The 12,115-nt window shown below is 40.9% G+C and overlaps 1 protein-coding gene across 6 annotated transcripts in view; it reads left to right on the forward strand.

Moving 5' to 3' along the window:
- Positions 1–12,115, forward strand: part of ORC3 (origin recognition complex subunit 3) — a 37,061-nt gene that overhangs the window by 252 nt on the left and 24,694 nt on the right. For 2 of the 6 annotated variants that reach the window (XM_081187493.1, XM_081187494.1), the window contains exons 1-6: positions 78–436; positions 1,244–1,295; positions 3,245–3,342; positions 4,460–4,604; positions 8,498–8,602; positions 10,605–10,756. In XM_081187493.1, the coding sequence (XP_081043619.1) occupies positions 224–436; positions 1,244–1,295; positions 3,245–3,342; positions 4,460–4,604; positions 8,498–8,602; positions 10,605–10,756 (765 nt within the window). In that variant the 5' untranslated portion in view covers positions 78–223. Of the gene's footprint in view, positions 1–77; positions 437–1,243; positions 1,296–3,244; positions 3,343–4,459; positions 4,605–8,497; positions 8,603–10,604; positions 10,757–12,115 lie in introns of those variants that run through there. The other 4 variants (XM_081187495.1, XM_081187496.1, XM_081187497.1 and 1 more) reach the window with 3 other exon arrangements.

Consider the following 12,115-nt stretch of genomic DNA (forward strand, 5'->3'; position numbering starts at 1 on the left):
ACGGCGGCCGCGCGTGGTTCGGCGCCCGTTCGTCGGAGCATGCGCGTAGAGGACCCCTGAAGCCGTATCCTCGCGCTTTGCCAGTCCATACGTCGCGGTTGTAACGCCTCAGAAGGGGCTGGACTGTCAGGGTGGTTGTCAGAGACGCTTCTTCCCCTTTCCTTCTCGGCTGTAATGAAGAAAGAGAAGCGCAGGAGATTCTGAGTCTCTTTTGACCACCAAAATGTGGAAGGAGAAAACCGGGAGGAGGAACAGAAATTCCTCTCCCTCTAGAGCCTTATCCAGAAATATGGCTGTTGCAAAAAGCGCACACATTGCACATGCTCTAATACGCCCAGCAGGTGGAATATTTGAAAGGTGCAGCATTTTCTCATCTGGAGATGCAGTGAAGGGGTGGGAATTTCCGCCTGTTGACTATCTGACAGGCCTACGTCAAGTATTTATTATAATTATTAATTATAAATTTATATCCTGCCCTTCCCCTGATGATCACTTGGTGGTTTATAATATAGAAGCACAAAAATGCATAACATAGTAGCAAGCAAAAATAATAAACCCCCCCAGCTTAAAAAGGCTCTAGATTGTTTAATTAGCCAATTAAAAGCAGCAGATCCTCTCCATGGTGGGGGTGAGGAAAGATGGCAAGCCAGTTCGCAGAATAGACTATGCCTGCTCTAGCAAAACCAACCACTTGACAGCCAGGTGCTGGCATGGAATCCTGTCTGAATCGTCCCCACCTTTTTATGTTTTTCATAAATTTACCCTAGTAAGGGTTAGCACTTACCACTTCACTCTGCATATGGATGCAAAGAAGTTTGGCTTGGATAAAGGGAGGAAAGAAAAAGATCAGGATAAATGTGATTTTCCACATACAAACTGGTGTACGCTACAAAAAATAACCTATCGTTTGAAGCCAGGGTTGTTGTTAACCATGATCTGTACCCAAGGTTTGTCCTATGATTACAGGCCATGGTTAAGGAGGAGAAACCTTAACCATGAACCTAGATTCAGATGACATGTTAAATCAAACCTTGACTTTGCTGCTATGCCATGCTGAGTTAAAAGGATAGGGAGGACCACAGCAATGTGAGCTCTTATCTGATAGCCAGGAAGTTTGGCCAATGCTAATAACCCATAGTTTATCATGATGTGCAAACCAAGCCGTTATATTTTCCTGCCAATCTGAAATTATGGTAAAATATTCAGTAGTTTTAGTCTTCCTTCCTTCCTTGTTACTCTTTAGGGCTGCTTTGTGTTCAAGCCAGATTCTAAGAAGGCGAAGGCATCTTCAGCAGGTTAGTACACAATATGTGTTATGAAACTCCACTTCCTAACAGTAAATTCAGACGGAAATTCAGACAGTGCCATTTTTATTTTCCCATCTGTTCTGGACATCTTTTGTAGTAGATATAACATTTCCTCCAGTATCTACAAAATCAAGGTCTTGAGGGATTCTTTTTTAAAGGATCAGGTCATAGTGTAAATTCCAGATTTAAAATTCTGCACTTGACATTTTCATTGTTTCCAGTGCTGGTATAATATTGAAAAACAGCCACTCTCCTAGCTGTGAATTTATTGACTGCTATGAAGGTCCTTTGTATTTTTAAAGGCAAGGATAGTAGGACAGTATGTCTATCTGTTTTCAAGGTAAGTAAAAGTGAAATAGTGTTCTTTTGAGTATATGAGGGCTTCTTAGATGTCATTTTGGTCCTTTCTTGTTCAGTTCAATCAGCTGCATCTCAGCCTTTGACCTTCCTCTCTTGTCTGACCATGGTCAAGTCCATTGTTCATCTTCAGCTTCCCATCATAAACTTGAAATGAGCCTTGGGCTCATGGATGGGTGTTGAAGGATTTTTAGCCAACATATGTATGGTCTCATCCTTGGCAAGTCATTTTCTGTGAGTCTCAGTTCCCCATCTCTAAATGGAAATAATGCAGTGGCTACGCCTCAGGAGCAAAGGCAAGCACACAAGGATAGATGTGCAGCAGCAGTAAAAAGGTGAATTCTGTGCTAGGAAGCATTAGGAAAGGAATTGAAAAGAAAATAGCCAATATCATAATGCCAATATTCACATCTATGGTGCAGCTATACTTGGACTATGTATTTTTAACTAGGAAAAGTCTTTTAAAAATTTAGTCATTTCTAAAATAATCCAAAGGATTATCACCATTCTTGTATTGATTATTTTTACCTTATCCATATTCTGCTAGATTAGATTTTTTAAAATTGCCCTCCATCATACCAGGAAATAAAAAACAATGTATTTCCAAGTTGAGTGCTTTTCTGTAGCATGCATTGAATAATATGCAAGGAAACCAGTTCTGCATATGTTTTCCATGTATATTACTATTTGACCCGAAAATATTTTGCAGGGAGGGATAGGGTTTACAGTACTGAATATATTATTTATTTTTCTTCAAATTTTAAGCTACCCTTCCTTCTTCATTAAGTTTACAAAAAATAAAAGAAAAATTATCAAACTAAAATATATTTAAAATATAAAGCCGTTCTATTTAAAATGATATATTATCAACGGATCACTAAAGTACAACAGCAAAGAACCCAATTATACTGACCACAGACATCTCAACCCCAGCGACTTATTGACCAGTTCATGAAGCTTGGGCTCAATTTGGCTCTTCACCATTGAGCAACTGACAAGAATCACCTTGTCTTCGGAAAAATTGTTGTGTGAATCTATCCTCTGTAGAGGGCTTATTCAAGTAAATATGATACAACATTGCTCAAGATTTTTTATGGGCAAACCTAAATACTTGGATCCTCTTTCTCTTCTACACGAAAGTCGGAGTGACACAGAAAACCTAAAATGAGGGTGAGAGATTATGGGAGTTGTAGTCAGTAGCATCTGGAGGGCCAAAGATTTCCCATCCCTGACTTAAAGGAACATGGTGGTGAAATGTAATTAGGGATTCTGGCTACAATTTTATACCTACTTAGCTGGTAATAAATCCAAATGAACTCAGCGGGACTTCATTTGGGTTGACATTTATGGATACAGCATTCCATACAGAGGCTGTATAAATCTTACATCTTTCATAGCTATTGGTGGGGGTTTCTTTCTTCCTGAGCTTGTCCTGACACCAGTTGCAACTCTCAGTTAATTTATACCTCTCCTGTGAAAAGAAATCTTCAGTATTCTGTTACACTTAAGTTTTTTGCTTGAGAGGAATTTTGTTTTATAAATATTGAGTGTGAATGTCATTTTCCTCCTTGTTTTTGTAGCTGATTATTTTAGTAAAGGCAATACTGACTCAGAGGATAGTGAGCTACGATTTGATACTTGTCAGTTGTTATGGAAACAGATTAAATGTGAAACAGAGGTGAGTGTTGCTGCTTTTAACATTAACCATGAGATTTACTTAAGTCAGTTGTGTCTTGGGTGGGGGAAGGAAGCTTTGAAAATGCTTTCAGTGAAGAAATAATGTGATATACAGTCTTTTCTTTTACTTAGCCTGTTTGATGGGTGAAACAGCAAGACTTTGAGCAATATTTTATACCCAAACTACTCCTTAACCTCTTAAGGTACTTTTTGCACACTACTTGTATATATTGTGGGTATCTTTCTACAATGTGTGAGCTGTTAGGAATGAGCTTGTACAAGGAGACAGATTGGACATCCCTAGAGCAAACCATGCATATGCTTTTTCCTGTCGAGAATGAATTCCACATTCTTGGTCATCAATATGCATGTAAATTCCCCATGGATGACCTGGTAGAGAAGGTTTTGTAAACTGAAAGAGGGTTTTTATTTTACCTTTTAGACCGTTCATGCTGTGCTGTTATTAAGACTTCAGTCTTTCGCCCTGTTGCTATCTGTAAATATGTAGCAGTTGACCTAAACATATTTAGGCTTGAACAGATATTCCAACAGATATTGAAGGGGTCGAAGACACCTTGGCCCCCTAGAGTTGGCGCACCTGCTTATGGCTGACAGAAACAAGTTGGATTCTGCTTGTACATCTTGTGTATGGTCTCAGCATGAATTCAACAATGACACTATCTCAGTTACTACTTAATTTGTTCCTTTTTTGCTGAGGAGCATTTGAACATAAAAGCTACTCTGTGGAATTTCTGTTGTCTTTGAACTGCTAAAGGTATCAGATCTTTGACTTTTTAGGGTCATATCTGTCTTAAGCAGCAACAAGTAAGGTATTGAATTTTTCCTACAACTGATTCCCCATCCCCCATATTCGTCTAAATGGCTTTAAGAACCCCGTACTCAAATAGAACATTTAAATCGGAATCGTGAGTTGACTGAAACATCTATGGAAACCACAGAAACAGTGTCTATAAACAATCGCCAGGAAACCTAAATAATTATGTGTTGTTGTATCTTGATTAACCTTTGGGGACTGTTCTTTAAAAATACACAGAATAACAATACGTCTCTTCATTCAGGCAACTAACAAAGTTCTGTGCATGTTATCTTTTTAACAGCAACTACAAGAGGACTTGAATAAAAAATTGTTTGATAACCTCATAACATTTTTGAGACAATCTCATTCAGACTTCCAAAAGAAGAAAACAAAATGGGCTTGTCGAATGAAGTCCAGTGAAATTCCCACTGCAGCTGTTGTTCTAGGTAACGTTTTATCTGGCATTTTTATTTATTTATAATAACTGCCGTAACTTGGTATGAATCCTAAAATTAAGAAAAAGGAGAGACTGGGTAGAAGACTTAATATAGGCAAGGATCATAACATTAAGAATTGTTAATGGGCAGATTAGACATGTTGGCAATGCATTTGCCAAACTGGCAACAGCTTAATGCTAACACAGGCTTTTCAGCAGTTTGCAAAGTGTTAAAGCCAATTACACAAACATTTAAATATACCGTATTTTTCGCCCTATAGGACGCACTTTCCCCCCTCCAAAAACGAAGGGGAAATGTGTGTGCGTCCTATGGGGCCTGGTGAGCGAGAGGCATCGGTGCGCACCGACCCCTCTCGCTCTCCAGGCTTCAGGAAGCTATCTGCAAGTCTGCAGCCCGAAGCACGGGGCGCCCTCCGGAGGACGCCCCGTGCTTCGTGCAGGTGTCTGCAAGCCTTGCGCGCCCGGCGGGAGCCTGCAGCCCGAAGCACGGGGTGCACTCCGGATGGCGCCCCGTGCTTCGCGCAGGTGTCCGCAATCCTTGCGCCCCCGGGGGAGTTCCCGCGGGCTTGCAAGGCTTGCGGGTGGGAGCCTGCAGCCCGAAGCATGGGGCGCCCTCCGGAGGATGCCCCGTGCTTCGCGCAGCTGTCCGCAAGCCTTGCACGCCCGGGGGAAGTTCCCGCGGGCTCGCAAGACTTGCGGGCAGCAGCTTGTTCTGTGGGCTGGGGTCGGGGGAAGCTCGAGCTTCCCCCGCCCCAGCCCCGCGGCTGGGGGGGGAATAATTTTTTTTTTTATTTCCCCCCCCCCAAAAAAAAATGAGGTGCGTCCTATAGGGCGAAAAATATGGTAAGCAGCTATAATTAACATAGACAATAATGCAATCCTATTAAAATGCAATGTTGTATCCAACATCGCAGTTCCATGCATGCAAAATACTTCTGCATGTGCAACAGAACTTCCACTTCCTCTCCTCCTTCCACCTGCAGCCCCTTTCCAAGCCCCATCTGCTGCAGAGACTGTGGAGCAGATTTGGCAGGCATATACGGGGAGGAGAGGAAAGGAAAATCCCATTGCACTTATGTGTCCATTTCCAGTGTTAGATACAACCCACAATCCAGAAGGCCTGGGTCAAAAGATGAAAGGAATATCTGTATAAACAGGTGCATCTTCTACAGCTTTGATTGCCAGTACAGATGGGTCCTTGGGTTTCATCAGGGAGTTATAACACTGGTGTTGCCAGTGAAAACTCATGTCTGTGTTACCATAAGGCATTAATTATCAGGCCGTAACAAGACTAATGAGTTCCATTTGTTGATCTTAATGCCTGTACCAAGCAATTGAGGGGTATTTGGTCTTTAAGTAATTTCATACAGAGCAGAGTTGTTTGGGGCTTCTACTTTTTTTAGATCAGTATGTCAGAAACGGGATCTGCCCTGGTCACATAAGGTGACTCATTCACTTTTAACAAGAAAAGAGCACACAGGCAGATGCACATTGCAGAGAGACAAACCACAAAGAGCTTTTCTCCTCAGCTGAGCTCCATCCAGTACTCGTCAAGTATGCAGTGCTAACATGGAAGTAAGTCAATTAAATTCAGTAGGACTTACTTTTGAGTAGACTTGGTTAGGATTACACAACTCCCTTCCTCTGGTAAGAGATACTGCTTATATCTGAGAGGATCACTTTTTCCATAGAGTTGCATTCCTAGATTTATTTCCAATAATCCTTAGATATTTCTCAGTAGAGATGTCCTAGTAATTCTCTAAAAGCATGAGTGAGGAAAATATATTTTCTTGAAGATGGTGGGGAAGGTATAGGATATACAGACCAGATTATGTATTCAAACTGATGAAACTGCTATTAAATTAACTTTGGTGTCATCCCAGACCAGAGTTCGTTGTCTGAGTAAAATAGTTTAAACATTTTGGCTCACGTTGGTAGCTAGCAGAGACTTGTGTTTGCCACAACCGGCTGCTGGAGGGGCCAGGACTCATTGGATACCACCCTGTGATTGAAGCTCATGGCAACTGTGAGGCCTTGCTCTCCTCCCAAGCTTCTGAGCTGGGAAAGAGGGAAGGATAGGACTCATTTTTCCTTTGCTGATTCATGACATTTAATGTGTTGGCAAATTATTGGATATGTGCCACCTTCATTGCCAGAGCCTAGTTATTTCAGTTTTGTGTCTACACATTCCTTCTAGGGTGTAAATTATTTCTTTTGCCTTTGCTTTTCTGTGCCTTTAGTTGTTTTGTTGCTTCTTCACTCAAGCTGCAGATCCGTTTGTTATATTGCTAACTGCCTTTGAACTTCGTCTCAGTTTTAATATGGAGAGCTAAAACAAAGGCCCAAACCTCCCTTGGGCATGCATTACTAGTTGCATGACCTTTGGATCATAGCCGGTGTGAGGGGAGAATGTCCTTTTGGATTTTTAGCTCTTTGCATTTTTGCATTTATGTGTAGATTTAACAGTATGTCCTCAGTTCCTTTGTCTAAGAGCCAGTTCTCATGTCAGCCTCATAATGAGGCATAACAAGTACAGAAGCTCCCCCTCTGTCTGAGCAATCTATTTCCAACACCACAAATGGTTGTAGATTCTAATGCACCCTCCCCCCTCCCATTGTCTCATTCAGTCTGTCAGCATCTGTTTTCTCCTCGAGAGCAGGACATGAAAAAGGGCAAATGAGAATGCTGGAACTGCAGCAATTTAAGTCTGTGTTGAAATTAAATACAATAAAAAAAATATCCAAATTGGCTACTGGTAGTGTTCTTTCTTAAAAAATGAGATCTTTATATTTTTAAAAAATGGGTTTCCTTATATTTTCCACCCACCCCAAATAACATCCTGGATATAGATTTTTAAGCTAGCAGGCCTATTGTTCCTTATATTCTGTGAGGTTAAGCATTATATTGTTGTGTCTGATCAGTTTGGACATCTCCTGTTTTATGGTAATAGCTAGTGGCTTAAATGTCTACAGCCAGTTCTTTGCCACAGAGAAAGTATATCCTAGTTTAATTAAAAGTAGTGAAATACTATTTAAACAGCTCTTTTAAAAAAACCTGACTTCTGTCCTTCACATATTATAAATGGTGACTTTGCTTATTACTTGGCCACGATTAATTTCTTCAGAAGTTTTGGAAGGGAAATAGGCACTGAGCACTTAAGATTGCATCTTCTGACAAAAGTTGATTGCTTTATTGATCAGTCAGCGCACAGTTTGTTTATCCTTCCTCCTACTTCTGATGTACTTGTAAATTTTCCTTTCCCTTCTTTCACTAGAGAAGAGGGGAATATATTGACCTTTAAAATAAATTACGATATGCAAGGCAGATAAAGTGGTTGTTCCTGAGCTTATATATGGAGCCTTCCCTTAACTTAAAAGTGTTTTTGTTAATCACTTTTTTCTAATTCAGGCTGCAATCCTATGGATGAATTTCCTAGAAGCAAGTTCTAGTTGAGACTTGCTGTACAGTGGTACCTCTGGATGCGAACGGGATCCGTTCCAGAGCCCCGTTCGCATCCTGAGTAGAGCGTAAGACATGTCTGTGCGTACGCGGGTTGTGTTTCACATGCGCGTGACGTCATTTTGAGCGTCTGCGCGTGCGCGATCGGCGAAACCCGGAAGTAACACGCTCTGTTACTTCTGGGTCACTGTGGAGAGCAACCTGAAAATACTTAACCTGAAGCTACTTTAACCCGAGGTATGACTGTATATATTAAAAGATATATTTAACTAGTACAATGTAGATATAGTTCAAGATAGTCATCCACATTACTACTGTTTTACTTCTACAAATGTAAAATGACTATATGGTAAGCATGATAGAAAAGTATATTCTGTCATGTTTAAATGCAAACAGCACAATACTGACTTGTCTTACTCCTAGGTGTCAATGTTATGGACCATGATCTGACATTTAAAAGCCTCTCAGAAGTTCTTCATGATGATGTTACTCCTTTTGTAGTGTCCCTAAGGTCCAAAGAATGTCCAGGTAAATACTGTAATAACTTGAAGAGGCTTTTTAGTTAAGTAGCATGCGGAATATGGGAAGTATTCCTAGAAATACAGTATATTTAGGCCTTTCCATCATTAGCCCTGGCAGTCAATGTTTGCTTTCATCAAAGTGCTGCTTATTATTATTATTATTATTATTATTATTATTATTATTATTATTCCCACCCATCTGGCTGGGTTTCCCCAGCCACTCTGGGTGGCTTACAGAATATGTAAAGCAGAAGAAAACATCAAACATAAAAAACTTTTCGATATAGGGCTGCCTTTAGATATCTTCTAAAAGTCGTACAGTCGTACCTTGGTTGACAAACATCTTAGCAGTCGAACGTTTCGGCTCCCGAACACCGTAAATCTGGAAGTGGGTGTTCCGGTTTGCGAACGTTCTTTTGGAAGCTGAACGTCCAGTAGGGATTCTGTGGCTTCCAATTGGCTGCAGGAAGCTCCTGCAGCCAATCGGAAGCCACACCTTGGAAGTTGAACGGACTTCTGGAATGGATTCCATTCGGCTTCCAAGGTACAACTGTATAGTTCTTTATCTCCTTGACATCTGAAGGGAGGGTGTTCCATAGGGAGGGCACCACTGCGGAGAAGGCCCTCTGCCTGGTTCCCTGTAACTTTGCTTCTCGCAGTGAGGGAACCACCAGAAAACCCTTGGAGGAGGAACTCAGTGTCTGGGCTCAGCGATGGGGATGGAGACGCTACTTCAGGTATACTGGGCCGAGGCAGTTTAGGGCTTTAAAGGTCAGCACCAACACTTTGAATTGTGCTCGGAAACGCACTGGGAGCATTAATATTCTAACACGACTAGTTCAATGGGTTCAAATCCTTTCATTCTATACTGGGTATCAATTTGTAACAAAGCTTTTGTATATATAGCTTAGAAAATTGGTTTTGACTGGGCATTTCTTATCTCTGGAATATACACACTAAGTGCAGAGATCTGTCTTTAGTTTTAAAAGTTCAGAAGCATTTATTAACTTTGAGGCATTGTTGTAGTGGATAAAATCACAAGCTACAGAGTAGGCCCATTGAAACCATGACTTAAAATGCAATCCAGGCTCTCTTGCTTTCTTCCAAGTGTCAAGAGATGATAGCCTAGAATTCAGTCATTTTGCACAAGTGAAATTTTTAAATATGGAAGGCAAAGGGAAAGATCCATTTCTTTCAAAAAAATTATAACTGGTAGACTTACTTTCAATTCCTTTCTAGAAGTGAAATAAAATATTTTGCTTAAGTTGGAACTGGGCCAGAAGGACAATCTGATGGTAGTGAACGGCTTATTCCAAACAGATCAGCAAACTGACTCCTAGTTCTTTCTGTTCAGACAAGTTGGTAAAGATGCTGTTCAAATAATACAGAACACAAGAAGCTGTGGGCGTATCTTGAGTACAAAGGACAAAGTTGTGTTTTTTTTGCAAGGGGGCCAGCATAGAGAAGAGTTATTTATTTCATGTACTTACACATAAGAGAGTCAAATGACCTTTGTATGTATTATGTGTTGTATATAAACACATTACAGGTTTGGTAACATTCCAAACAATAAACTGAAATTTGCCTGACCTCCTGCACTGTGTGATTGTCTTTTATAGAGATGCAAGTGGTCAGTGCATATTCAGTGCTTCTCCTATTGCCAGCTTGAGACCTTTAACTGGAGGTGTCACAAACTGAATCAGGAAAATTTTATGTGCAAAGCATGAATTCTATACTGAGTGGTGCTGTTTTAAACTATGCAAAATAAGCACACTTTATTCTGTTTTCTATATTTTAAGAATCTAGGCTGAAGAACTTGGTTTACCTTTGATGTAAATTTGATACAGGATTTGGTTAGTTTAGTCCCTGAATGAAAATTAGTGAACAAGTCTTAGTCACATAATTCCTTGAAAAATACAGTTATTCATATTTTTTAACAAGATTGCTGAGAAATCTAGCATTTTCATTATTATTTTAAATGTTTGTGTATGCATATTTGTATTGTCAAGGCATCAAACAGCTCCTGCAAAAGCTGATGATTCAGCTGATGGGCTGTCATGTAGATGTGGACTCATCCGAAGAAGAATATTCCAAGCCTTCCTCAAATCGGATACGCTGCTCCGTGGCATCTCTTATTGATTGGTATAGGAACATAACCAAGGTAAGCTTCAGAATTGCCTCTTGTAACGTGTCACTGTTTTCCAGACTTAGTTTCCACCAGAATTTTCCCTGATTTGCCCCATCTAGTTAAATAGCTTTATTGGTGAAGTGTAGATTACATGAAGATAAATCCTGTGTTGGGATAGATGCAAAGTACTTTAATGGATAATCCCTCTTCCTAGGGAATTCTGGGAATTGTAGCTGTGTGAGGAATAGGGGTTTCCTAACAACTCACAGCACATTCCCCAGGAAGCTGTGGGGGAAGCTGTGATTGTTCAAAGTTTTATGATGATGCTTTAAATCAATAGCGCAGATAGTGCCTTGGTCTTGCTAAGGTAACAATTTGCACTGTCAGTCTTAACACAAGCTAAGCTAACACAAGTGAGGTTTTTTGTTTGTCCTCCACTCCACTTCATTCATATATATATATATATATATATATATGCTTTCGTAGATTTTCACGGGTACAGGAATGCAGGTTTTGGTGTCTTCGGGTGTCTTCCCGTGTAAGAGTTGGGGTGTCTAGGCGACGTTTCGACGAGGTCTCACTCGTCATCTTCAGGCTGGTGCTTTCGGCTTCTTGTTACTAGAACAGAGCAGGGTCTCAGTGTTTGAGTTCCTATAAATACTGTTGAGGGGGTGTGGTGTATAGCCTCCAACGTTCTGGGCAGAGAGGAAGTTCCCAGGTTAATGTGCCTTTTCTTCTTTTGTTCATTAATTACTTGAGGGATATCTTGAGTGATTACTTGAGTGATATTCTGAGTACCACTTAGGAGGGTCATTAGGTGTGGATTAGTTGCTAAAGCTTTCGTGTCTTGACCTCTTGAGCTTGTGAAAAGTTTTTCTGAGAAGATGGCTGTACTGCACTTAGTTGTGCTCTGGCTTGGCTTCGTGTATAGGGGCGAGCTGTGGTTTTGTGCCCTGTGCCAGCCAGATCTGTGTAGGGATTGCAGGGGGGTGTAGCATCCGGAGGTGCCACTATGGTTTGGCTACTGGATGGTGTCTGTAATTTATCTGTGGAGAGGGTCTGGGTTTGGGTCTGGTGTGGTTGATTGGAGATGGCGTTCTGTGTGCCTCTGGTTCTGGTGTCGGTTTTTGTGGGGAGGGCTAATTTCCAGATGTCTGGCAGGCGGGACGTGTCGTCACGCTTGTTCATGTTGTGAGGGTGTTTCTCTATCTCGATGGCTTCCATGATTATTCTCTTGTGGTGATGTTCCATGTTAAAGAGCAATTTGGAATCTGCAAAATTAATTTCGTGTCCTGTTTCTTTCATGTGTTGGTAAAGAGAGGAAGTTTTTTCTTCTTTTTTGACGGCATTCTTGTGTTCTGCGATACGTGCATTTATTCGTCTGTTTGTTTG

This window comes from Podarcis bocagei, assembly GCF_964188305.1.
Source record: "Podarcis bocagei genome assembly, chromosome: 3".
NCBI lineage: Eukaryota > Metazoa > Chordata > Lepidosauria > Squamata > Lacertidae > Podarcis > Podarcis bocagei.